This window comes from Tachypleus tridentatus, chromosome 9 (assembly GCF_004210375.1).
Source record: "Tachypleus tridentatus isolate NWPU-2018 chromosome 9, ASM421037v1, whole genome shotgun sequence".
Taxonomy (NCBI): Eukaryota; Metazoa; Arthropoda; class Merostomata; order Xiphosura; family Limulidae; genus Tachypleus; species Tachypleus tridentatus.
In genome coordinates, this window is record NC_134833.1 from 164,488,066 (window position 1) to 164,515,617 (window position 27,552).

Consider the following 27,552-nt stretch of genomic DNA (forward strand, 5'->3'; position numbering starts at 1 on the left):
TGCATCACTTCTAGTAATCTTGAGATTACGAAATGCTATTTGGTTAGTTTTTTTCCTATTCATGTGAACTTAATGTTGGGGTGTATTGAGTTAATGTGATTGAAAAAACTTGGCGTGTTCTGTAGATGTGAATCCAGCAATTGTATCATTAATATACCTGTACCAGTATAGTAGTGGGTGTAAAGCTAAATTTATCGCTTGAGATTCAATCTGTGTCATAAAAATGTTGGCTAGAACTGGTGACACGGAATTCCTCATACTTAGGCCATTTATTTGTTGGTAGTTTTGGTATTGAACATAGTTTGGGGGGTAGTGAATTGTACAAGGGTTGCTGGGGATATGTATCAATTGGTTGGGGTCTTGGATATAAATTTCTAAAGTTATCTTGCTGGCTTCAGTTGTTGGGACTTCTGTGAAGAGGGAGATTACATCAAAACTGGCCATTAAGGCCACTTTGTTATTAGTACTTGTTCTTTTGTTGAAATAATCAAAGCCAATTAACTTATGGTCTATAGGGACAAATCGTGTAACTCCAGACTCTTCACTAGAAGTACGTCACACTAGTCTTTCTTTGCCGTTTCATCAACTGCTTTTTTTTTGTGACATTGGTTCATTTTTTCATGTGTCTTATCTAGCTATTGAGGTTTTTTCAACATACCACATCTGCCTGACAGATTCTAACCCTGTTTGTTTTTTACCAAGAACAACGTTTTAATAGATAGTTTACGTTACCAATAAATATTGTTTTAAAGACACATGATTTTACCAGACATATGTATTTTAGAAAGATGACTGGTGTTTATATAGGTGAAGGGTGTTAGTATGCTTGCGTAGAGCTGTATACAGTGTCAATTTGATTTATATGTCCACTTACACATTTAAATGGATTACATATGTCTTACAAATACAATGTTGCTGTACTTCTGTAGGAGTCATGACTCGATTCAACACATTTTTTCCCGATTAGATCCGGTTGTCAGATTTCTTTGCATCTCACGTCGCTTTCGCGTATTTCGTGCCAAAAATAAAACTAGTCAACAAAAAGCTCCTAAATGTTTGTAGTTGCAGAAAAAAAAATTCTATTCTTGTAGTGTTTCAAATGAAATAAATACTGTTTATTATCTTACAGTTTTCACATTTCGTTTTCATAATCTCCTAAATGAATAACAAATGTCTAACGGGTAAGAGATCCATGTTATTTTCTCCACTATTTCTATTTATTATCATCAACATTAACTACAATGAAATATGTAAAATTTAAACAATGAGAACATCACGTACCTTATAGAGGTTCTTTAACACTTGTTATTTTAATATGCATAAATTCACGTTTTTATCTTTTCACTTGAAAGTTATTTTTTGTTTTCCTTTCCAATTCTTTGTTTTTATAATTTATGCTTTATATACAAACTGGCCCCTTCGGAGCTTCATTATTATAAAATCGCGGAAACTACTACATTAAGACGTGGCAGACGAAAATAATGCCATCTTGACTATTCACTTTTATATTCCAGGTAACAAAAAGTTAAACCTTTTAAATGTGACTCTTCAAACACAAATAATCTATAATTAACTAAAGTGTGATAATAAGACCAAATACAATTTAACAGTCTCTCTAACAATAGCATATTTAGATAAGAATGGTTTCTGAATAGGTAATATTATATGTTTACTATGAAGCCTGACAAATGAGTACTGGATTTTCACTGTTTGAGATAGAATTTTCAAAAAATGTTCTTAAATGTAGTTATTAAATACACAAATATAAATTTTTTCTTACATATTTAATATGGTGTACTAGACATTTTATTAAACTACCCTTAAATAAATCTGTTAAAAGTTAAATGATTTAAACTGATATTTCTGGTTTTTTATGTCATCTCTGTGGGTTCTACTTTTAACTGCTAAAACTTCATTAGCTTATACTGTTAGTATAAGTCAGAGACAGCCAACTTAAGTTTAACCACTGTTGCAATTAGTTTATATATTTCATATTCAGAAAGAAACAGTGATGACCAGTGAATATGACAAAACGCTTCTGCTACACAAATGTACAAGCTGTCTTTCGTTCCAAGTTTTGTTCAGTTTGAAGTTCCAAGGTGAACTTCCATTTGCTCACAACTTGTTTACCTTATCAAATGTTACTAATGCCATTTGCCGCTAACACTATTATTGAATGCCAATTAAAAGGAAGGAAAGTGACTGGTAACATCAAGACCAACTAACAATAAGAAAGAATACAAACTAAAGTAACAACAAAATTTGAATTCCTTCATCATACAGTAACCTATTGTCTTTTTCATCTAATACAGTGAAATGTGAAGATGTCCATAGAGTAGACTTGGAAGTTAAAGTAAACCAAAAAGTGACAGACAAAATTCTTTTCTCGCTTCTTGTGGGTTAAAAATGTTTTATTTTGGAAAAAAATTATATTAGTAGATTGTGACTACAAATGGAGTTTAAATAAAAAAACATCCCAAAAATAAGCATATTACAAAGAACACTAAAACTTGAAAAGTACTTCATGTCCTAAATTCCTGAAAAAAACAATACAAGCTCTAATATTAACATAAAGTTAAAACTATTTTAAAATAGTGTATTTATTACAATACTATTCCCCTTTTGTTACAGTCATATCATATTATATTAATACAAGAATCTTGTTCATTTAATATATTTCTATATAACATGATATCTACTGCTATAGAAATGATTTTACAGCATGTGCATATTGAAAGTCAACAACTGCAATGACTTATGCTGGTTGGGGTGGATTATATAATGTCATAGCTAATAAATTCTGTGAGAGAATGACAAATAATGTCATGTGCCATTGTAACAGAAATGATGCACACTTTCTTGGTTCACAGGTTTTCTCGACATCACTGATTATATAGATATTTAATCTCAATTTTAACAATACTGAGATATTATAGGAATATAACTAAACAATTAAAACTGAAGAAAAGACTTTTCAAAATCTTCTGTAAATGTAATTCTACAAAAATGTATATTCTAACTGAGGAAGAAGTTAGGACACCCCCACATTTATTTCCACTTAATATGGCTCATCCTATACACAGGTGTATCACACCAGGTGCACACGATTAGAAGATCGTTACTCAGCACTTTGAATGAGGCTTGCCCTATTTAAACCTCAGACATTTAGTTTGGTGTGCTCCTGACTGTTGAAGTGAGATTGAACACCATGGTGAGAGCAAAAGAGCTGTCTAAGGCCTTCAGAAAGAAAATTGTAGCAGCTTATGAGTCTGGTAAGGGATTTAAACAGATCCCAAAAGATTTTGAAATCAGCCATTCCACTGTCTGGAAAATAGCAAGTGGAGGGCTTTCAAAACAATTGCCAACATGCCCAGGTCTGGTCGTCCAAGCAAGTTTACCCCGAGAGCAGACCGCAAGATGCTAAAAGAGGTCTCCAAACACCCAAACATGTCATCACGGGACCTACAGCAGGCTCTGGTTACTCTTGATGTGAAAGTGCATGCCTCTACAAGCAGAAAGAGACTGCACAAGTTTAACTTGCATGGGAGGTGTGCAAGGAGGAAACCTTTGCTCTCTAAGAGAAACATCAAGGCCAGACTGAAGTTTGCCAGAGAGAACATAGACAAAGACCAGGACTTCTGGAACAATGTTCTTTGGATAGATTACTCCAAAACTGAATTATTTGGACACCGTAACAGAGGACATGTTTGGCATAAACCAAATACAGCATTCCAGGAAAAGAACCTCATACCAACTGTGAAGCATGGAGGTGGAAGTGTCATGGTTTGGGGCTGCTTTGCTGCAGCAGGACCTGGACAGCTCACAATCATAGAATCCACCATGAATTCTACTGTGTATCAGAGGGTGCTTGAGGATCATGTGAGACCATCTGTAAGAAAATTAAAGCTGAAGCGGAATTGGACCCTGCAACACGACAATGACCCAAAACATACCAGTAAATCCACTAAGGACTGGCTAAAAACTAAGAAATGGAGAGTCCTGGAATGGCTGAGTCAAAGCCCAGATCTCAATCCCATTGAGATGTTGTGGGGTGACTTGAAACAGGCTGTACATGCAAGAAACCCCTCAAACATCTCACAGCTGAAAGAATTCTGCATTGAGGAGTGGGGCAAACTTTCTTCAAACCGATGTCAGAGACTGGTAGATGGTTACAAGAAGTGTCTCACTGCAGTTATTTCAGCCAAAGGGGTAGGGTGTCCTAACTTTTTCCTCAGTTAGAATATGCATTTTGTAGAATTACATGTACAGAAGATCTTGAAAAGTCTTTTCTTCAGTTTTAATTGTTTAATTACATTCCCATAATCTCTCAGTATTGTTGAAATTGAGATTAAATATTTATATATATCCAAAAATGTTACAAAAATACACAGGCTTTCATAGGGTGTCCCAACCTTTTCACATGACTGTATATAACAGAATGCATCTGCAGAATGCTTGAAGCTTCTTGATGCCATCTCTGATAAAATCAGATAGGTCTATGAGTTCACTTAAGCAGCTAGAACTAAAGTGGTGAGTGGTGAGCCCCCGTATATATATTACTATGGAAAGTTCTGGAAAATTCTTTATCAGCTACTCAGCAATGAATCTACCTGGAATGTTCTGGAAAATGGGTAAATTTGAAAATTTCATTATCCAGGTCACAAAAGCAAAGTTTGAAGAGAAAATAGGTCTTTTCCATTTACTTCAGGCATAAGCAATTGGGAAATAATACTTTCTGCCCAGGAACAAGAAAAAGTAAACATTTTGTTACATAGTGGTATCTTTTCTATATTTAATGGTAAGACTAGGAAACACAAAGTTCGAAAATGAAAATGTATTTGCAATAAGAATTTTCTTCCTGTCATAAGATTAGTATTTTTCATTTTGTCTTTAATTTGCAAACTTTCTTTAACCCATGAATGATACAAGCATTCATCATCCCTCTGTTGGAATCCAAAGTTCCAACATGTAAATTGTCATGTGTAACCTCTAAATCACTAGGAGAGCACTTTATCATGTGACTCCTTGTGTGAACTACTACTGATCTATGACTTAAAAAGATGCAAATACTGGAAATGTGAGTCCAGAGGGACAGTAACACCTAAAACTGTGTGATGGATGATCACAAAACCCTAGTTTTAAAAGCAGACAATAATGATTTATTCAACTGAGGCGTAGCAGTGATAGGCAGATTATGACTAGGAATTTACACTTAAGTGATCTTGTGAAACACCCCATCTCAAGGGTGAGTGCACATAGCTATGGAAAATGTACAAGAATCAACATTGCTTATAGTGTGAATTTGATAGCAAGATGTCTGCAAATGGTTATAGCTGTTTTAGTGGAACCCATTCCAAGTACAGATAGAATATCTGGTTAGGCACCACTCACCACAGAGCAGGATCTAAAATGAAGTAGAAGCAGAGGTTCCTGAAGAAAAGAAAGCAAGGCATATGCACCATTCTGTTAGAAAAACCCAATCTGGTACCAGATTGAATGCACCAGGAATATGACATGCTATCAAACAAAAGTGATGGAAGTTCTTAGGATGTGGATGTGAAGAGAACATTTTTCCCACAGGTCAATGACCCCAAAACCCATTGGTGGTTAATCTATGTATCCAAGCCTTGAATGAATGCAGGCATCCATGAACAGATGTAACTCTGACGAATATATGTACCTTGTCCAACCACTAACGCACATCATTTATCAAAGAGAAGAGTAGGAGAACAGAAGCACCCAAGGAATCCTGTGCCAAGTTTTACTGGTCATGAAGGGCCAAATGAAGTAAATACATAGGATCCCTCCCAAGGGGTATGAATGTCAGAGGTAGCCACCTTCCCAAAAGCAATAGGACCTTACCAGTAGTAAGTAAGGAAGCATACAGGCTTCTTCACATAGCTAGTTCCATAGAATGGAGCTGAAGAGGAGAAGGTTGGGCCCAACTAAGATGGGTGTTGAACAAAACACACAGATGTATAAGGTACTGGGGAGGGAGGATGAAAGAAATACACTTCCAATGTAATCAACCATCCCACCCACACAGCTGTGGGAAGGAATACACTTCCAATGTAATCAACCATCCCACTCACACAACTGTGAGAAGGAATGGTTAACCTCTGTTTGGAATGGGCAAGAAGAAACCAGTTGTCCATATACATGTGGAAGTACAGCCTAAGGGTATGAACATGCCAAGGAACAAATCACTGAACAAAAATATACAGTGTGGAAGCCAGACTGAAGGGCTGATGCTTATAAGGTATACCATCCCATGATGGGCAAATTGGCAGGAGTAAAACCGTGCAACCCCATGAGAAAAGGGATTCTGTGAAGAAAAACCCTTCAATACAACATCTCATATCCCTACATTAGAGAGTAGATGGCTACTCTAATGAACAACTTTCATCCAACAAGGTTCTAACAGTGCTGAACTCACCAGGAAGTCATTAGAACTGTTGTCTGCATGCCAGGTATCTACACAATAAATAGCAAATTGCAGTTCAGCAGAAAGCAGAGCTGTAAAGGGTAAATTCAGGAGATGGGACACAGAGCCACAACCTGCTCCAATGGGGATCAACACTGCATATCAATGAGAAAGGTGGATCACTGATGGACAGAAGCAACCCACGACTCCAAGGATACAGTAACTATGTCACACTAGAAACATCGTAAAAACAGGGCCATAAGAAAGTTCAGTATATACAGAGCTGGGCAATGGGTCCACAAGAATACTGTCATAATTCAAAAATTCTTTTAAAGAGAAGTGAACTACATGTATTGAGCCAGAGCCAAAGATAACATACAGCCTACAGTGGAAGATAAGAGGTTCCCAGAAAACTCTATAGGGTTCCTACGAAAGCTAAGGACAGGAAGCAGATTGAGGTAATACAAAGAGTGTTAAAGAAACATCCAGGTGAGAAAATGGAGGAGAGGCACAATGAACAGGAAGGTTGAAACTCATCCTCCAGCATGTAAAGTTGAACCAACAACTAGTAGCCCAAAATCACAATGGGTGACAGATCTGAAGCCCAAGAGAGAATTGGCATACCAATCCTGTCACCCAGTGGAGCAACAAAAGCAAAATACCTATGGCACAAGATAAAACATCACATACCATAGATACAATCACTGAGAAAACCAAACAGAACTTACAACAAAGTGTGGGAAGACACGGCAACTTCCTGCAGGAAAGGGTCAAAATGTTTTCAGTCTGCACCTGTAAAAGGCTTGAAAACTACAAGAAGAAAGGGGGCATGAAAAGGAGACTAAGTGCATGTCATAGACTGTTTCCATCCCCACAATCATAGGTCAGCAGACTTCCCACATGTCATAGACTGTTTCCATCTCCACAAACATAGGTCAGTAGATTTCCCACATGTCATAGACTGTTTCCATCTCCACAAACATAGGTCAGCAGACTTCCCAAAGGTTAGACTGTTTCCATCTCCACAAACATAGGTCAGCAGACTTCCCAAAGGTTAGACTGTTTCCATCCCCACAAACATAGGTCAGCAGACTTCTCACATGTCACAGACTGTTTCCATCCCCACAAACATAGGTCAGTAGACTTCCCACATGTCACAGAGTGTTTCCATCCCCACAAACATAGGTCAGCAGACTTCCCACATGTCATAGACTGTTTCCATCCTCACAAACATAGGTCAGCAGACTTCTCACATGTCACAGACTGTTTCCATCCCCACAAACATAAATCAGCAGACTTCCCACATGTCATAGACTGTTTCCATCCCCACAAACATAGGTCAGCAGACTTCCCACATGTCATAGACTGTTTCCATCCTCACATACATAGGTCAGCAGACTTCCCACATGTCATAGACTGTTTCCATCCTCACATACATAGGTCAGCAGACTTCCCACATGCTATAGACTGTTTCCATCCTCACATACATAGGTCAGCAGACTTCCCAAAGGTTGCCTTCACCTGTGACCTAAGGTGTAGCACATGATGAGTGATATGCATTTAAAATGGTAACTCTGACTTCGGAATTCAAGTTATATTCTACAACAGGGATAAATGCATGGCAAACATGAGTAAATAAAACACTCTCAAATAAAAGTGTAATTAAATGAAATGAAGTTGAACTATGTTAAAAAAGTTAAACTACTTCACAGATAATCAGTGTTCTGAAGACAGATTTCTGCACTCAAGCACTGTCAAATGAGAAATGATAGTTCAGTAGTAATGCATTGAGAGTGTCACATGATACAGTGCTCTTCTATTGGTGGAGAGGTGTCCACAATGATTTGCATGACAGACATGTTTGAACTCTGAATTCCAAAAGAGGGATGATGAAGGCTTGTAGCATGTATTCAAAAAAGTCTGCAAATAGAGGGCAGCACAAAATGATAATCCTGTGAATAGAGGGAGAGCATATATATTTTAGTGAAGTGACTTTAAACTAGGATGCTTTATTTAACTATAAGGGTGGTTGGACTAGGGAACATGCTTCAATAAAATGTGTTAGGTGCTATTAAGTTAAGGGAAAGCTTCCTACAAATTTTAATGTTATACAGTATGTCACAAGACTGAACAATAGGCTACCTGTGCTGTGTGAACACTTCATATGAAAACCAGATTTTCCCACTTTAAGACTTCATACTTAATGCCAAGTACAGAATTTTAAGTACAAGCAAATTAAACATTCTTTCCACAAACTCTAGAACAAGGTTTCTACCTAGTTTGTAATCTTTTATGCTTTTCTAAGAAACTGCATTTTTTACTAAATCTATAATTGTAAGGTTTCTCCACAGTGTGTATTATAGTTTGATACAAACCGTTTTGCACACACTATTCAACTTTATGGATTTCACCTTGTTGTGTATTCTTTGATGTGTTTTTAATTCACAGTTTGTTCCAAACTGCTTTTCACAACTTGCACAACTGTAAGGTTTCTCACCAGTATGTATTCTTTCATGTATCTTTAATTCACCATTTGTTATAAACTGTTTTCCACAATCTGTACAACTGTAAGGTTTCTCACCAGTGTGTCTTCTTTGATGTGATTTTAGAGCACCCTTTGTTCCAAACCATTTTTCACAATCTGCACAACTGTAAGGTTTCTCACCAGTGTGTATTCTTTGATGTGATTTTAATTCACTCTTTGTTCCAAACTGTTTCTCACAACTTGCACAACTGTAAGGTTTTTCACCAGTATGCCTTCTTTGATGTACTTTTAACTGATTGTTTGTTCCAAATTGTTTTCCACAAATTGTACAATTGTAAGGTTTCTCCCCAGTGTGTATTCTTTGATGTGCTTTTAATTCACTGCTTGTTCCAAACTGTTTTTCACAATTTGCACATCTGTAAGGTTTCTCACCAGTGTGTCTTCTGTGATGCACTTTTAATTCATTGTTTGTTCCAAATTGTTTTCCACAAAATGTACAACTGTAAGGTTTCTCACCAGTGTGTCTTCTTTGATGGTTTTTTAATTCACTGTTTGTTCCAAACTGTTTTCCACAACATGTACAACAATACGGTTTTTCTCCCGTGTGAATTCTTTTATGTATTTTTAATTCACTGTTTGTTCCAAATTGCTTTCCACAATCTGCACAACCGTAAGGTTTCTCACCAGTGTGTCTTCTTTGATGTGTTTTTAAATCACTATTTGTAGCAAACTGTTTCTCACAATATGTACAACTATAAGGTTTCTCACCAGTGTGTCTTCTTTGATGTTGTTTCAATTCACTATTTCTAGCAAAATGTTTTTCACAATCTGTACAACTGTAAGGTTTCTCTCCAGTGTGTATTCTTTGATGTACTTTTAAGGTACTGTTTGTAACAAACTGTTTTCCACACACTGTACAGCTGTGAGGTTTCTCCCCAGTGTGTATGCGTTGATGTTGTTTTAAATGCTTATTTCTCTCAAAGTGTTTTCCACAAACTGCACATTGATATGGTTTCTCTACAGATTGTATTCTCTTTTGATGCATTAGGTTATCAAAACTTTTTCTACAACTGTGTAGTTTATCATAACTTTGATATATATTACATGTTGTTAGGTTATTACCACCTAACTTTGTTTCTCCACTAATACTGTTGTTCAGTGATTTTATGTCTTCTGTAACATTACCTTCTTGTTTTATAACATGATAACCAAGAACCTGACTTCCATAACAGGTGTTCACGCTGGTCTTTATATCTAAAATAGATATATGATGTCAGAAACTAGTTAATTATAAACATATATTACTTTATGTGTTAAACAGATATTTATAAACATCAAGATTTAGACTAAACTAACATATTTATCTATATATTATTTATCAAGTTCAGGTATCATTCCTGTAACTATAAACTGTTTCACTACTGACTCCAACATGTTAAACTGTATATTTGTATCAAGTATCAGATTATATAGACTGGTAGTGTTCATGATAATCGTATCTGTGGTAACACGTGACAACAGTACATCCACTGAACATGAAGAACCACAAAGATAACAAACACTAGTCATTTACAGAACTTTATTTTATAAAAACATATACTGTTCTCAACATTCATTTTGAGGCTAATTAAATGTTAACAATTTTTAAATGTTTTCTTGTTAAATTCTCATATTAAACCTTTCACACAATAATTCCTAAGTTGAATTAAGATCAGACAAACCAAGCATGGGTCCATACATTTGAAATTAATTGTTTCATTTAGTTCAATAAATATTAAAAAAATCACCAAGAACTGAACCAATTTCTTGACTGTTTCTCCACAGTTAGGTCAAAGTGCATGTCACAATTCTTTACAATTACTTACATTCAAAACTTGGTGTCAAAACATAATTAATGAATAAAATTATAATATTATGTATCTCTCAAGTTGTTCATTTTATAAGGACAAAAATCTAATTATCATCAGAGCTACAACATTTCTAGTTCTTCTATAATTTATTTAAAATTCCTCTGAGAGGTACAGGTTTAACAGAATTTACTCATAATGTAGGTGTTATTAAAGCAAAGTGTACTTTTAAGAGCCTTCAATGTTATATTTATGAAATCATAATCTAGAAAACCAGACCCACTTGTCACATCTTCTTTTACACATATTGTAAATAGAAATCTCTGCATTTTATACTAGATTACTTATAACAAATAGGAACCCACTGTTTTAATCTATCAAATGATGTACTATATAACATTGTATTTAGCACAGAGTAGTGTCTATTTCAGCATGAAATATTTTCTCAAGGTGTTGAGGTCGACAAGCTTTAAAGGTTGTTATGCTACCATTAGAAAGCCAGATAAATTATGATGGTTACAGAACACTGTTTGGTTTATGTGTTATTCTATTACCTAAATAAATAAATATTTGGTGTACTTGTTTCACAAGAATAACAAATTATTCAGCAGCTGACAGTAAAATCACAAGAGATCACACATGGTATAGTTTTTATTTTTGATGTATATTTTATATTTAAAATAACAAAAGTCACTCAAATTTAACAACTACAACCTTGTTAGGTTTGATTAAGTAAGACAGTGAAAAACACTAATAATTCTACATCACATGTACTCATGAGCAGCTCACAGATGTTGTATTCATTACAGTAACTCAGGCTTCAGAAGTGGATTATTTAATTAGACATGAGCAATCCTATAAACATAAGTCATTTTATATGTGTATCATCCAGTCTGTGTGTATGTAACACACCAATTACACCAAAACTGATTGGTCAATTGTCACCAAAGTTTACACAAAATTGGACCTCCTGGTGAACATGGGTTAGTTGGTTTTTGGTCCCTAAATGCAAACCTGTATATGTGCAGAGTTATCTCCTTAATCCTTTGACCTAGGAAACATGGACTTTGTAGAATGAAGGCACCTTCCCCTTGGGTGAAGATGTGCTATAGTGTTATCTCCAATGATGTAACTGTGCAAGTGTAGAACTAACTTTTTAACACTTTCACTAGTTAACCTCAAAATTGCCACCACAGCTGTAAAGGTTGAAGAAACACCTGAACAGGATATACCTTGACAAGTCAAAGACCAAACAGCCACCACAGCTGTAAAGGTTGGAGAAACACCTGAACAGGATATACCTTGACAAGTCAAAGACCAAACAGCCACCACAGCTGTAAAGGTTGAAGAAACACCTGAACAGGATACACCTTGACAAGACAAAGACCAAATAGCCACCACAGCTGTAAAGGTTGAAGAAACACCTGAACAGCATACACCTTGACAAGACAAAGACCAAACAGCCACCACAACTGTAAAGGTTGAAGAAACACCTGAACAGCAGACACCTTGACAAGACAAAGACCAAACAGCCACCACAGCTGTAAAGGATGAAGAAACACCTGAACAACATACACCTTGACAAGTTGATCTTGATGAGTCAGAATCCATAGGTCCATTGCAGAAATCAGAATCAATTAAGTACCACAACAAAGAACCAGAAGCAATATCAACATGCTGCTATAAGAACAAGAAAACTGAAATAGAGCTGCTTTAAGTTACTAGCCTAAGATAGATTACCACAAGGCAAGACCATTATTCACAAAGAGGCTCTTTAATGTACTTATTTCATTTTTAATACTTGTGTTTGTTATGTTGCTGGAAAAAAGTTTAGAATTTTTTGTTTAGAATGAAGCACAAATCTACACAGTGGGCTATCTATGTTCTGCCCATTATAGGTACTGAAACCTGGTTTTTAGTAGTGTGAGTCTGCAGACATGATACTGTGCCACTAGGGAGCACAAGTTTTGATATAAGTATGTTCTTGTCTTCATTTCCTTTTTATTGTCATCCCCCCCTGTATGCTAGTAAAATTAGGTATAAACAGATATATACTCCCCCCCTGTATAGTAGTAAAATTAGGTATAAACAGATATATACCCCCCCTTCCCCTGTATGCTAGTAAAATTAGGTATAAACAATATATACTTTTAGGATTTTTAAGATATTTAACATAAATAAAGTGTTGTTTCATGTCACAATTTGTAGTCATTCTAGAAAAATAAAGGTAGTTTAGATTCATGTTTTATTTTTCTGTGGTAGTTAAAAATTGTTGACATATTGGATACAAAATTTCAGTACATAAATTACAAATAAAATATAGATTTACTGAAAAAAATGTTTGATATTTAATTAAGATATTTTAGAGATTATTCAGATGATACCTGACAATTTTAAGATGAAGACCATTTTTTATCATAAAAAAAGAAAAGAAAATCACTTTACATTTGTAAAAGTCAATACTCTCTCTCCAGATATTGATGGACAAATTTTCAGTACAAATACATAATTAAGAAATCTGATTATTTGTACACAAAAGATTATTAATGTTTACTGAATTTCATGAAGATACAAAAACATATTAAAAGTTACAGTTCAGAAACTCTTGTGTTTACTTTAGGGTTACAGATCAGTCACACTGACCACGTTAATATGTTAAGTGTTTAGCCAATGCTCACAAACTTAAGTTTTAGGTGATGTTTGTACTTACCAGATGTTCTTTCTAACCCTGATTCAATATCTCTTTGATATTCAGTTTCTGTTTTCACATTCATAACATTATAACATGAACCATCCTGGTCCTCATCATCACTGTAACTGAACTTAGAAATAACATCATCTTGTAGCAGATCACCAGGTTTCTCTGTTTTCACATGAACAGATATATTCTAGAATCAAACAACAGTTGAAAAGGTTAAAAGAAACAATAACTAGTGTTATCATTATATATAACAAATTTTAAACATCTTGGAATCATTTAGAGGAAAGCAGTATCATTACAGTTCATTGTTTTGTACTGACATACAAGTTATTCAGAGAAAATGTGTTTCTACAGTAAACACACATGCACACAACAAGAAAAAAATTGCTCTAAAGGAAAAACCAAATAATGACTTTCTCATTTACCTGAATTCAAAGTAAAAATATTTAACTTCTAATAGATATCCTACTGCAGCAAAGCATCATAGGTATCTACAATACAGAGTTCTAAAGTGCGAGTAAAACAAAATATGTAAACAAATAGAAAATACACATGAAAATGTTTAGTTTATTTGTAATAAAGCATTCTTTATTGTACTTGAAAATGAAGAAATAGGTAAGAAATTTCTTAAACGGTAATAGGTATTTGGAAAAAATACTCATTTTTTACAATTTTCAACTTGAAGTGAGGCTCATTTGTTTAGATACCAAACTTTGTTTACAAATGAAACTAATATTTTTTCATGAATTACACTCAATGTCATAAAATAACAAATAGTGATTATAAAATATCTTAAAGTTAAAACATAATACATTTGGTTAAATTTAAAATATATAATTACTTTAAAATTATTTTGAAAAATATATATGATAGATTAGACATTTTCAAATAATAAATATCTGTACAAGTTTAATAAACTTTATTACCTTAAAAACACCAGTTATAAAACATGACTAGTTTCAGATGTAGGCCTACATTGTATATCATCATTTAGTTGAGTTACTTTATTCATTGTTGGAAATAACATTATTTTTTAAAATGTACAAAAATGAATACATGACATTCTAAGAAAATAGAATTGTAAAAAGCTAGCTGTATGGAATAGCTATGTTAAAAACTTTTCAAACACATGATTCATACATGTTTCAAATAATATTGAACATTACTATTATCTGGATGGTCAATATTGTAAGTATTTGTTCTGTTTCAAATTTTCTGCAATGCTACACAAGGGTTATCTGTCCTAGCAGTCCATAACTTAGCAGTTAAAGACTAGAGGGGATACAGTCATCTCCAACTACAAAAATATAAATTGTACACCCCTAGATTTATATTATAAAAATGATAAATAGGAAGCACAATTCAAATTACTTTTTTTAAAGTTACTTATATAGTTATAGAGCTGGAATATTCCCTAAACTTTTTATTTTTATAAGTTAAAATACTCACAAAAAAAAGGTTTTTAAAATTTCTGGTGTTCAAAGTAATTTGTAACAATTCTTAGATTACAGGAGAGTTAATGATGTTTTAGATAATAGTTAATATTAAATTTCATGATAAAACAAATCTCTTAAGCCTAGACAACATGTTAGTGTTTGAAACTAAACAAATTAAACATGGCAACCTTTGATTAACATTCATATTTTGTAAACAAATCACACAAAAGTTTTACTCAGTACAAATGATGAAACCTAGTCTATAAATAACAATAGGATTTGGGGTAACATCTATAGAAATACTGAATATAAGACAAGAGATATTATTGTTTCATTTTATAGATGACTTTGTACAGTTTTGGTCTCCCTTCCACATAAAGAACATTGAACTGCTGGAGAAGGTTCAGAGAATAGCCACTAGGATAATACCTTGGATTGTCCTGACTAAAATCTGTAAACTTGTTTTCTTTGGATAGAAGAAGGAATTTGGTTAAGGTGTTTAAAATTAATATTAGTAATGATATTACACATCCATTAAACTTTGCGTTTAGCAGTGAAAATAATAAGACAAAAGGTCGTAAGTTCAAATTTTGGCAGCGTAAGAGTCATTTGAGGTATACATTTACAATAGGATGGTTGGCTTTTCAAGTGAACTGCTTTTAAGGGTGGTTGAGGCATAAACTTTGAGTTCAAGAAAAGATTGGGTTAACACATAAGTAGTAAGAGGTGATCATAACTTTATGCTAGAAGGAACACCCTTGATGGGCTAATAAGCCCATTTTTGGTCCCTTTAAAATTGTATGAATTATAGTTTTATTTTACTGGATGAGAACAGACTTCAGTAAACATGAACAGTATAAATTTCAGAAATAATAATAATTTGTGGTATGTAATACACTATTCAGTTTAAACAGATGTCCCATTTTTGGTTTTGATACTATATGGTAATGTAAGAATATGTAGTTATTCTCTTATTAACTTCTAATAAAATGGATTAGGATTTGTACCCCCTAAATTCTGTACGTACATTTACAATATTAAATAATTATTATCCTAGGTTTACAATACTGTTTAGTGTGTTATTATTAATTTATTTGGTGATATTTAATGATTATTTACTTTTCATAACAAGTTAAAGGTAGTTATTTTAAAGGTAATGGTCATGGTCAAACTGACCAACCTTCTACCCACCAAGAAATTTAACCTTTCTTTATTTCTTTCTGGAATAACTTCAATCTGTAAGATTAAAGTGTGTTTGTTTACTCTGTGTAACTTTTAACACTATACATCCATTCATACTTAAATTGTATTGTTTTATCACCCTTTGAACCATCCATGTCTAACTACTATTACATTTTACACCATTATTACATAAGTTGTAAATCACATTGATTTACATTGCCTTCAAGCTGCTTCTGCACAAGTATTAGGAAATCTTATTATATTACTATCTATTTTACCTAATCTAACCTTTACTAACCTAAAAAAAATCACTAATCCATGATGATGAGAAAACCCCTTGTCGAGAAAAATGTATATGTAAAAATGGCTGGTATGGGTAGAGAAAGCACCATGTAGAAGAGCAAACAATGTTTGAGAAAAATGTATATGTAAAAATGGCTGGTATAGGTAGAGAAAGCACCATGTAGAAGAGCAAACAATGTTTCAACCTTTTTCAGTCATCCTCAGGTTCACAAAAAAAAGAAAGAGGTCAGTTTCCTCTACCCATACCAGCCGTTTTTACAAATATATTTTTCTAAACAGATCACTATTTTTACGTTATAGTTACATTTATAATAATAAACATGAAAAACAGTAAATAAAGGACTTGCCCAATCTTCTTTTTTCTTGTAGTTGTTTGTCAAGTATATTTAGGTCTACTTATTTTATGCCAATGATAGTAATGCACTATATATTTTTATTTAATTATACCAAAGAACACATGCTAATAACATGCAAAAAGGAGATAATTTCTCCATAAATATCACTCTTCTTACTGTGTGAGAAGAACTGTTACAAATTCATTTACCTAGGCATTAAGTTTCTAATAAAAACACTACTTGTACTCTGAGTGAATCTGTTTAGAACGTTATACAATATTCCATTTGATAGATGAAAACACTGACTTTTTATTGGTTACATGTAATATATAATCAAACATAACAGAGAATTATCAACATATCCTGAAAGATGAATGTGACACATGGGTGTGGCAGGAGGGTTACTGATTTGATGGTTCTGTAACTAAACAAAACTGGAGGCAATAAAAATTATGGTGTTGTAGAATTATGATCTTAAAACATGGATTATTATAGTGTTGTAGAATTATGATCTTAAAACATGGATTATTATGGTGTTGTAGAATTATGATCTTAAAACATGGATTATTATGGTGTTGTAGAATTATGATCTTAAAACATGGATTATTGTGGTGTTGTAGAATTATGATCTTTAAACATGGATTATTATGGTGTTGTAGAATTATGATCTTAAAACATGGATTATTATGGTGTAGAATTATGATCTTAAAACATGGATTATTATGGTGTTGTAGAATTATGATTTTAAAACATGGATTATTATGGTGTAGAATTATGATCTTAAAACATGGATTATTATGGTGTTGTAGAATTATGATTTTAAAACATGGATTATTATGGTGTAGAATTATGATCTTAAAACATGGATTATTATGGTGTTGTAGAATTATGATTTTAAAACATGGATTATTATGGTGTTGTAGAATTACGATCTTAAAACATGGATTATTATGTTGTAGAATTATGATCTTAAAACATGGATTATTAGTTAAGATTTCATGCTATATTAATTAGTACAACATAAACAAATGGTAGTTTGATAAAATTTTGAATGTAAGACATTAAATCTTTGTGTCATACACAGTTAGGGATATTTGAGTCAATAGGCTTATGCAATATTAACTAAATTTGAATCTCCTTGCACGAGCCTACTATTCAAGTGTTAAAAGATAGATGTAAGTGGTTCACATATTAAATACTTAAACTTCTTCAACGCTATTTTACAGATATTACCGAGAGTGAGAAAATTATCATTTTTTAAAACTCCCAGTATTTCTAAACCATATAATAGTTTATTTGACACAGAATGCTAAACATTCACATCACATAAAAATGTCAGATTAGTCCACTAATTACTGAAACCCTGTAAATCCCTTGTATATAAAAACAGTGAGCGAGTGATTTTTACTACTTACCTGAAAAACAGTATTGAAAGTGGTTTCAGTTATTTATTGAAAAAAAGGTTTTTTCTCAAATCCATGTATTATAATATAGTAAATACAACAAAGAGCAAACATGAAAAAAAGATCTTAATTTATTTAAATTTGTTTCAACAAATCTGTGTAAAAATAATGTTATCTTTGTAAAAGTTTACACAGTATTTATTAATTCTTCGAACAAATTATCAGAGTCAGAACCATCATCATCTTCAGGTTAACAAAACCTTGAAAACTCTCAGAATACAATTCATTGGTACATGTACCTTTATCATCACAGTTTCTGTTGTGAAACATTAGTATCATGACTGTCTAGTGTCAGCCTTCTTTTAGTTGACATATACATGGTTAATGCTGTTTCTATTATTTCATCCACCACTATGTCTGATCCCCATGAATTTTGTTTTACTTTAATCAACAGACCATTCATGGTGGCTGCATTAAGAGGTAGTTTGAGATCTGACAACATGAATGTGAGTTGGATGCATCAATTTTCTACAGTATTATTGGACAGACCTAGAAACATTACTACCCGTACAAGGTTTCTTGATTTACATGCTATGGACTAACACTTCTTGCAAATAGTGCTGCCCTCTATAAGTGGACCTTTTCTTTACATGTGCCATAAGCCTTGTTAGTACACTCTAACACGTCTCTCATGCATTTCTGTGTATAGCCTCAGATGCTGTAGAAGGGTACGATAAAGGCCAGAATATTGGGTACATGAGAGATTAATAACGAGGTTTGGGAATGGCCCCACAGAGGTAATAAGGTACCCAAAAACTGGTGATCCAAAAACAGATATTCAGTTTGATGGTAAGCATGAGCAGACTGATTCCTTCACCTTATAGGGAGAGAAAGTCGACCCAAATATCAGGTGAGAGAGAAAGGAAGTACCAGAAACAATTGAGAAGAATGCTCATCCAATAAAGAATAGGAGAAAGAGACATCACATACCTGAGATACAAAATCCATGAATTTTAGCTGAATCTTCAGGCTAGAACTGGGAAGGAATCGCATACATTAAAGTAGGAAAATGTTTATAAAAATCACACTGAATACTGTTAGCTGAATCTGAGAAGCTTGGGCAATGTCAGGAGACAGAGGAACAAAATCAGATAGATCACATACACTTGAGGCCTTAAACAGAAGATCAGTAATTAGCTTGTCCCCAGAAATGGTAACATTGAGTTTGGAATTCGTAAGTTACGGTAAATGTACAAAATTGTATAGTGTACGAAACTGATGATAATAAACTGAGAGAAATGTGTTAATGTAGAAAAAAAAATTCAAATGAAAATCAAGGTGTCACATCGGAAGCATGTAGCCCAAAAGAAAATGTTTGTACTCAAAAGTTACCACATGAGAAGTGAAGGATTGGCAGAGAAGTTTAGAGGGGGTCACATGCATCATGTGAAAATACCATGATTCTATTGGTAACAGATGATGCATGGTAATTTGCATGAGGCTTTGGAATGTACTAATTACAATAAGGAGTAAACACAAGACTGTGGCATGTGTAAGAAAAAGGCCAATTATTTAATATATGAAGGAGGCCCCACCTTTGATGAGATACAAACCGTGTTTCATGTACTTTGGGAACATGCTTGAACACCTAATATATTAGAAATTTCAGAGAAATGATGTTTCATCTTATCATCTTGAACATCAAAAAAAAAACAAATTGAATTATTTATAGCCAATTCAACTCTATAACATAAACACATTGAATTTTCATAAGCTATAGATGGCCAACAGTAATGTGTGATGAGAGTGCATACAGTAGGTTACTCCACCACAAAAGCCAGTATATTCTTGAAATTTAACCCTTAAATGGCAGCCATCATCAATCAATGTTGCTACCTACAATATTCCTGCTTTTAAGAATTAAGATGATGTTGCACATATGATGATTTTGATGTAGCCAAATATCTTGATGTAGGGTATATTAGAGTTGTTGTATTTGAACCACAGTCTGAGAACCAATTATTTATTCTGTGAACTTCCTCAACCTAGTGGTTTCTGTACTGCACTCATGACTGCATTTCTGGATTTAATGTGAATCTGGTGGTAAAGACAAACTCCAATGATTAGCATACACACCCATCCTAATACTCATGGCTAATCCTTGATTTTGAAGGTAAATTTTTTTACAAACCAGAAAACATTTTTACATAAAACAAAGCCCAGTATTTTCACCAGGTACTGGCTGTTTATATTTGTAAAACATGTTTACATTCTTTAAGACTATCAACATCACTGTTGTAAGAAGAACTGTAATAAGTGTATTCACAACAATGTAGCAAACTTATAGTGAGATTCTTCAGCTTGTGACTACAAACATGTCATTACTAATTACATACCAAACAAACAAAGTCCATAAAGCCACAGTTACACTACATACTATCTTTAATAACTATAAAAAGTTTAATTACCTCACTTTTATCTGATGTTACATCACACTTTTCTTCTTGTTCCTCTCTTGTTACATCCAACTTCATAACTGTACATAGAGAACTTTCTTCTAATGAATCAGCTGGAACTAGAAGTACAAATAATGTAGGTTTGTCTATAACAACATTTGATATAATTTGTTCTTCAAAACCTACATGATGTATTTAAAGCACAGGCTACTCTATAATTTATTATGTTACATACAAGTGCATAGAAAAGAACTGATTTTCAAAAAAAAGTTAGGTTCTGAATATACATCAACCAAAACTAAGACTAAAAGGTTATGGAAACAGTTGAGTCAGCAGGATGCAACCTGGAAGGATTAGAGTCATGTGGCCTTTAGAATGCAAAGATCATTGTAAAGTGTATATGGAGTAAGGAAGATAATTAATGTGAAGATTAATCCTACCAAGATGTTTCTAATGGGTCTTTTTATGTTCATGAGTCAAAGACCATGTAATCATGTTTGTACACTTACATTCAAAATGTTATTGAATTACTTTATTATGAATGTCTGTCAATAAGTTTTTTATCATAAAGTAGATTATAATTTAAAGTTTTAGTATTATAGATTAGTTAATTCATCAGTTTAAAAGAAATTATAAAAAAAATATACAAATATGAATTTTTGTGTGTCCTATGGTATGTTGGTTGCAGCATTGGTTCAGATTATGGTGTCCATATACAAAGCCTATAGTTCCTTACAAATTATCAGTATTGACAGGCTAGAATATAAATAAGAACCTTGTATCTTTCCTACTAGTTTAGATATTGCTACATTTAGTGAATCAAACACAGTGGCCCAACCAGCCCTTTGTATTTTTGGAAATCTTTGCTTACATGCACTTATTTCTATCTGTAACACTTGAATAACCAACTGAAAGCTCAGAATGCCTTCATGTGGTCTTTCAAGCCTCTGTGAAGTATTTATGTGGGAAACTCTTTCTTTTCATGGTATATTCTAAATGTTAAAGTAAGACAATACTGACTTCAGAGGTGTTTACTCTGCTAAATAGGATTTTGTGAATATTAAGAGAGTTGACAACTGCAATATCTTATTCTGGATAAGTGAATAATATCTTTAAGTCACATTCAGGAAATCCTTTGGAAGAATGATCAGTTCCAAACAGGTTATACTGTCACTGGTTAGGCCATATTTAGAGTACTGTTTTCAGTCTTGAGCTCCTTACCTCAGGAAGGACACTGACTTGCTGGAAGGAGTTCAGAAGACAGTTATTATAATGACACCCCAGATGGAGAGGTTATCATAAAATCTAAAACTGTCTTCTCTTCAATACAGAAAAGTTGGAGAGGATCTGATTGAAGTGTCTAAGGTTATAAATTGATAATGTCCATGCATCATCATTTTTCATATTTAACAGTAGGACTAGGGGAACATAAATATAAATTGTGGCAAGGTTGGAGTTATCTTGAATTAAGACAGTTTTTATTTTTTAACATTGTGATTGACCTTTGGAATGGGTTGCCTCCAGATGTTGTAGAGACAGTAAATTTAGGTGAGTTTAAGAAAAGGCTTGATATGAATGATAAGAACTGGCTCCAAGATTTATTTTTAATTATGTTATTTCAAAGGATGGAACAGCAGAGATCAGCCAACAGGTCTCATATTGCCCCAAAACATTATGTTAAATTAAACGGAAAGCTGTGGAACTATATTCTGCTTTGCAAAAGTGATTGTATGTCTAGATAAGTACAAACATGTCTTTTTACTTTACTTCAAAAGTAAAGACTGTATTCAATTTTTTCATCAATGTCTGTTATGTCATATTTCAACTCTGACAGAAATAATGGTGCACTACATTATTACATGTATATTAGATTCTATTTGTGAAATTAATCAGGTAAACTAATTAATATAAGCCATTTTATGTTTATATTTTAATTTATTATCACAATAAACTATGAAGAATATAACCTCTTCAATTTTATAGCTGACATGAATATTTTCAGATTGTGCATTAATCACCCCTGGTAAACATAAGCTATCATCATAACCAAAATAAGAGAGCTTACTGAGGTACTTGGTTTAACAATCTTGTCTGGACGATGTTGTCATATCTGGTGCAACCTCAAAACTCCTGAATGCTGAAGTCCAATTACACAGGCATACACTAGAAACTAATGGTGTTCCATGCTGTGTTTACAATCTTTCAGCAAGGTATCATTTGGTAAACCAGCTATAGACATTCAACATTTCAAAGACAACTGGCTTAAAATTGGCCAAAGCTGCACTGGGATAATTTACTTGAATGTGTATTTTCTTTTCACTGTATACGAGGAACTATAGCCAGACTACTGACCAAGGTTTTACAAGTAAAGGATCCAGGAACTGAATTGTTTTGGTATCATGAGAAGTCCAGTTGCCATACAGAACATAAGTATAAATTTTGTAAAGATAGGACTCATCCTCCGAATAGAGAGTTTTAGTTTTCTAAAGAGCAGTTAGCCTGTGGAATAGGTTGTCTTCTGATGTAGTTTATGCATTAAATTTAAGTGAGTTTAAGAGAAAGCTTGATAGATATGTAAATAATAAAGGCTGACTTTAAGGAATTTTATTTGATTCAGTTTTTATAGATTTATTTGATAATTGCAGTTTAGTTTAGACAATGGGACAGCAAAGATGGGCCAACAGATTCCTTGTTTTCCCTATACGTTATGTTAATATCATAAAGCTATCACAAGAGAAAGGATACAAGAATCATTGAAGTATTTATCCTTTGTCAGTTGAAACAAGTTTACACTTGAATAGAGTTTTAGAGAAGTGACTGTTAATGTCTACACAAGTACAAACACTACACTTGAATATAGTTTTAGAGAAGTGACTGTTAATGTCTACACAAGTACAAACACTACACTTGAATATAGTTTTAGAGAAGTGACTGTTAATGTCTACACAAGTACAAACACATTTTACCTTCCTTTGTAAATGAAGACAATTTTCTCCATCTCCTAGTCAGATATGCATGATTGTTTAATTCAAATGTAACATGACCTAGTCAGATGTATGTTGCCTGTTTAATTACAACGTAACATGAACTAGTCAGATGTATGTGACTGTTTAATTACAACGTAATATGACCTAGTCAGATGTATGTCACTGTTTAATTACAACGTAACATGAACTAGTCAGATGTATGTGCCTGTTTAATTACAACGTAACATGAACTAGTCAGATGTATGTGACTGTTTAATTACAATGTGGCATGACATAGTCAGATGTACTTGGCTGTTTGGTTACAATGTAATATGACCTAGTCAGATATACATGACTGTTTCATTAAATGTAATATGATCTAGTCAGATATACATGACTGTTAATTACAATGTAATATGATCTATTCAGATATACATGACTGTTTGGTTACAATGTAATATGACCTAGTCAGATATGCATGACTGTTTGGTTACAATGTAATATGACCTAGTCAGATATACATGACTGTTTCATTAAATGTAATATGATCTAGTCAGATATACATGACTGTTAATTACAATGTAATATGATCTATTCAGATATACATGACTGTTTGGTTACAATGTAATATGACCTAGTCAGATATGCATGACTGTTTCATTAAATGTAATATGATCTAGTCAGATATACATGACTGTTAATTACAATGTAATATGATAATTTTTATTTAGATAGTTATAAAGCACAACCACTAAAGTTAGTAATTTAGAAGTGATAATTTATTGTAATTTAGCTATTTAAAAATCATTTGTTGTTTAATTCAATTGTTAACATCATGTTGACTCTAACCATCAGAATTTTTTTCATTGTTTTAAATGAATATAGTTACATCATGTCTCATAAATTGTAGACAGTACTAAACCTGTTGGTAAATATATATACATAGACAACCAGGTTAAAGTGAAACTAAAGTTTGAATGTGTACAGGTTTAGCTACAACTCAAATGTATATATATATACATAGACAACCAGGTTAAAGTGAAACTAAAGTTTGAATGTGTACAGGTTTAGCTAAAACTCAAATGGGTGATTTCTAAAGCAAATTTTACAGTTTGTATTATGATAACAGAAACAGAGAAAATTAATTTGTTCTGTTAAAGGTTGTTCTGAAGTAATTGATTCTACCTGTGTGGATTTTGATCAAAAGGAGACAATTATTTAAAGTTCTAGATACAATTTCAATAATCAACAGTTATAGAAGTAATTTAACTGTATTTTAATGATGAAGTAGAGAAGAATAATTTGTTCTGTTAGTTGGATTACAAAGTAACTGAACCAACTTGTGTGTATTGTTGAATTATCTAAAACTCGTAATACAATTGTGGTAAAGCATGTGTATTTTTCACTGACTATATTGTGATAACAGACAAGAGAATAATAATTCATCCTGTGAGTTGTAAACTAACAACCAGCCTGTGTGAATGCTTGATAAAGCAATAATTATTTAAAGTTCTGAATACAACTGAGGTGATTAACTGGGTAATAAACATTTGTATATATGGTGAACTTGTTTTGAATATATTATTTTAAAACAAGCAGATTATGTGCTGTTCATTTATTGCCAACAAGTCACAGACATCTACTTGAAAGAATTCTGCCTCCATAAAACTGACACTCCTTAATTTATAGCATAGGTTTAAAACTCAATTGTGTTTTCATTTAGAATTACTTTACAAAATTTCTGTTCAAAACTGTTGTTTCTGAATGGAGCTACTTAATTTTCACACAGAAATGAATTCACATTAAAAGTTCACACCTTCCTTATTACAGAGATGTGTTCAATATCTGTATCAAAAAACACCCAACTGATAAACTGAAAAGTTAGCAGAAGTGTTATGAAGAAGATAATGAATTTATAATTCCTGTTTCTCTGAAACAGAAGACAAAGAAACTGGACTTGTTAACAAGGTTAATAAAAGCAATGTTCCACTACACTACCATCAACCAGAATTGGAAATAACAGTGAGGAAAAACACAGTGACTGAACATTCATGAGCCAAACTTTTAGAACAATTTTAACCAAGAAAACATAATCATAAACAATATACTTGTTTAGAAAGAGGACCAATCATCGAGATTTTTACACTCATAATCAATCCATATATTAAAGCAGTGGTGAAATCCTTGTACATCCAATTAGATCCAAGTACAATTATTGGAGATTATTACGTCATACAATAGTGAAATATGTAACAGATCCCATCTAAATTAACTGTCAGATCCAAATGTGTTTAACACGGAGCACTAACACAACATTCGTAATCAAATAGGCAATAAGCCACATGGAAGGTATGTAACGAATTATTGGTAAATATTAAGAAAGTAATCAAGTTTAACCTCATTCATACATGAGGGTATAGAATAAGATTACAAGTGTCATTGTATTAGGCTTCTAACATCCTGTATAAGAAATTTCAGATTAACCCTTAAACAGCAGGAATGTTGTATGTAGCAGCATCAATGATGGCCGCCGTTTAAGGGTTAATGGTAATAAATTCAGTCACACTACTAAATTAAACTACATGAAATTCATATTAAAATACTAAATATATAATCTTACTATTAGTTATTGTAAGAGCTTCATCTTCCTTTTTAATCAATTTGATATCTAATAAATCATCCTGCTTCTCATCAGAAAATGGTTCATCCTTCATCTTAAATACTTCCATGGTTACACTGAAGTTTTAACTTTTATATTCTGTGAAAAAAAAGAAGAAAAGAAGTCACGTCCTTCATACATCTTAAAAAATTAAATAAATACCTATTTTAAAATCCACATTATCTTGATTATTTTCAGTTTCATACCAAATTATAAGTTTATTTTTCACATCTTTATATTAAATTTAAAAGTTACATTATCGGAAATAAAGTGACCTGAATACCATGAAAAGTATTAGCCTTGGTTCAGTTTGACTTTAGTTTGGTGCAGTTCAAACACATAATGACTGGGAATTACGTTTTCACTATGTTGACTGACTGGATTATAAATATGTGTGCCTGATGTTATAAGTTATATAAAATTATATTTAAACATGAAAAACTAGAAGTAGGATAACATAAGGTGAAACACGGTAATAAGTGCTAAAAGTAAATGGGTTTTATTAAACGAAATAAACGATACTAAATTCGTATAATAACAAATACGTAGTATTAGTATTCCTAAAATATTTTGCTTGCGACGTGTACGTTAGCAGTAAGATGTAATTAAAGTTATACCTAAAAGTAGGATAATTTGAATGACTGTTCCGTTTATACCAAACGCATGCGATGGTTTCAATGGTTACACGACAGCAAAATTGTGAAGGTTTTTGTATTCCTTAAATAAGTTGTATAGGAAAAATGTGTAGCTTAAATCAAAGGTTCGATTCCCCTCAATGGGTTCAGCAGATAGCCCTATGTGGCTTTGCTGTAAGAAAACACACAGAAACACAATATATAGTTTATGTCAAATGCTTAAAGTTACCATAAGACAGAGAACGACAAAGTGTATGTTATAATGAATCACAAAATTATATAATTTCAGCGCAGTACTTTTATTGTAATATTTGTACTTACATGAACAGAAGGAGAGTTTTCTTAAATTAATTACGAGACGGATATTGTTTATTTCTTTATTATTGCTATTTGGTAATTACCGTGTACTCTTCGTTTTTGTAGATTTACACGGCAAAACGTCGACGTTCGATACCCATAGTATGCAGTGCTCGTTATGATTAACTTTAAACAAACAAACAATAAGTATTTCTCTTCACACCGTCTGTTATTTCAAAAGTATTTAATATGTGTTACTTTGAAGAAGGTGTGAAGCAAAAATAAGAATTAGTGAGATGGAATGCTGTCGCTCAAGCCAGTTAACTGTGCAATATATTAAATAAATAAAACCCTTACCCTTATTTATAAGGAAATAGAACACTATAGAAATAATCAGAAAGCTCATATTATTGAATTTTCAAT

At 32.8% G+C, this 27,552-nt stretch overlaps 1 protein-coding gene and 1 long non-coding RNA gene across 2 annotated transcripts in view; one reads left to right on the plus strand and one right to left on the minus strand.

The window, feature by feature from the left end:
- Window positions 1-26,562, minus strand: part of LOC143226849 (uncharacterized) — a 61,197-nt gene extending 34,635 nt beyond the window's left edge. The window contains exons 1-5 of the mRNA XM_076458341.1: window positions 26,481-26,562; window positions 26,159-26,296; window positions 20,585-20,691; window positions 13,467-13,644; window positions 8,898-10,163 (exon numbers count right to left, since the gene is read on the minus strand). Coding sequence (XP_076314456.1) covers window positions 8,898-10,163; window positions 13,467-13,644; window positions 20,585-20,691; window positions 26,159-26,267 — 1,660 coding nt within the window. The 5' untranslated portion in view covers window positions 26,268-26,296; window positions 26,481-26,562. The remainder of the gene's footprint in view (window positions 1-8,897; window positions 10,164-13,466; window positions 13,645-20,584; window positions 20,692-26,158; window positions 26,297-26,480) is intronic.
- Window positions 1,453-23,930, plus strand: LOC143226851 (uncharacterized). The gene is made up of 3 exons (XR_013014783.1): window positions 1,453-1,514; window positions 15,236-15,388; window positions 22,575-23,930. It is a non-coding gene; the product is annotated as an uncharacterized LOC143226851 (long non-coding RNA).
- Window positions 26,563-27,552: the final 990 nt, after the last annotated feature.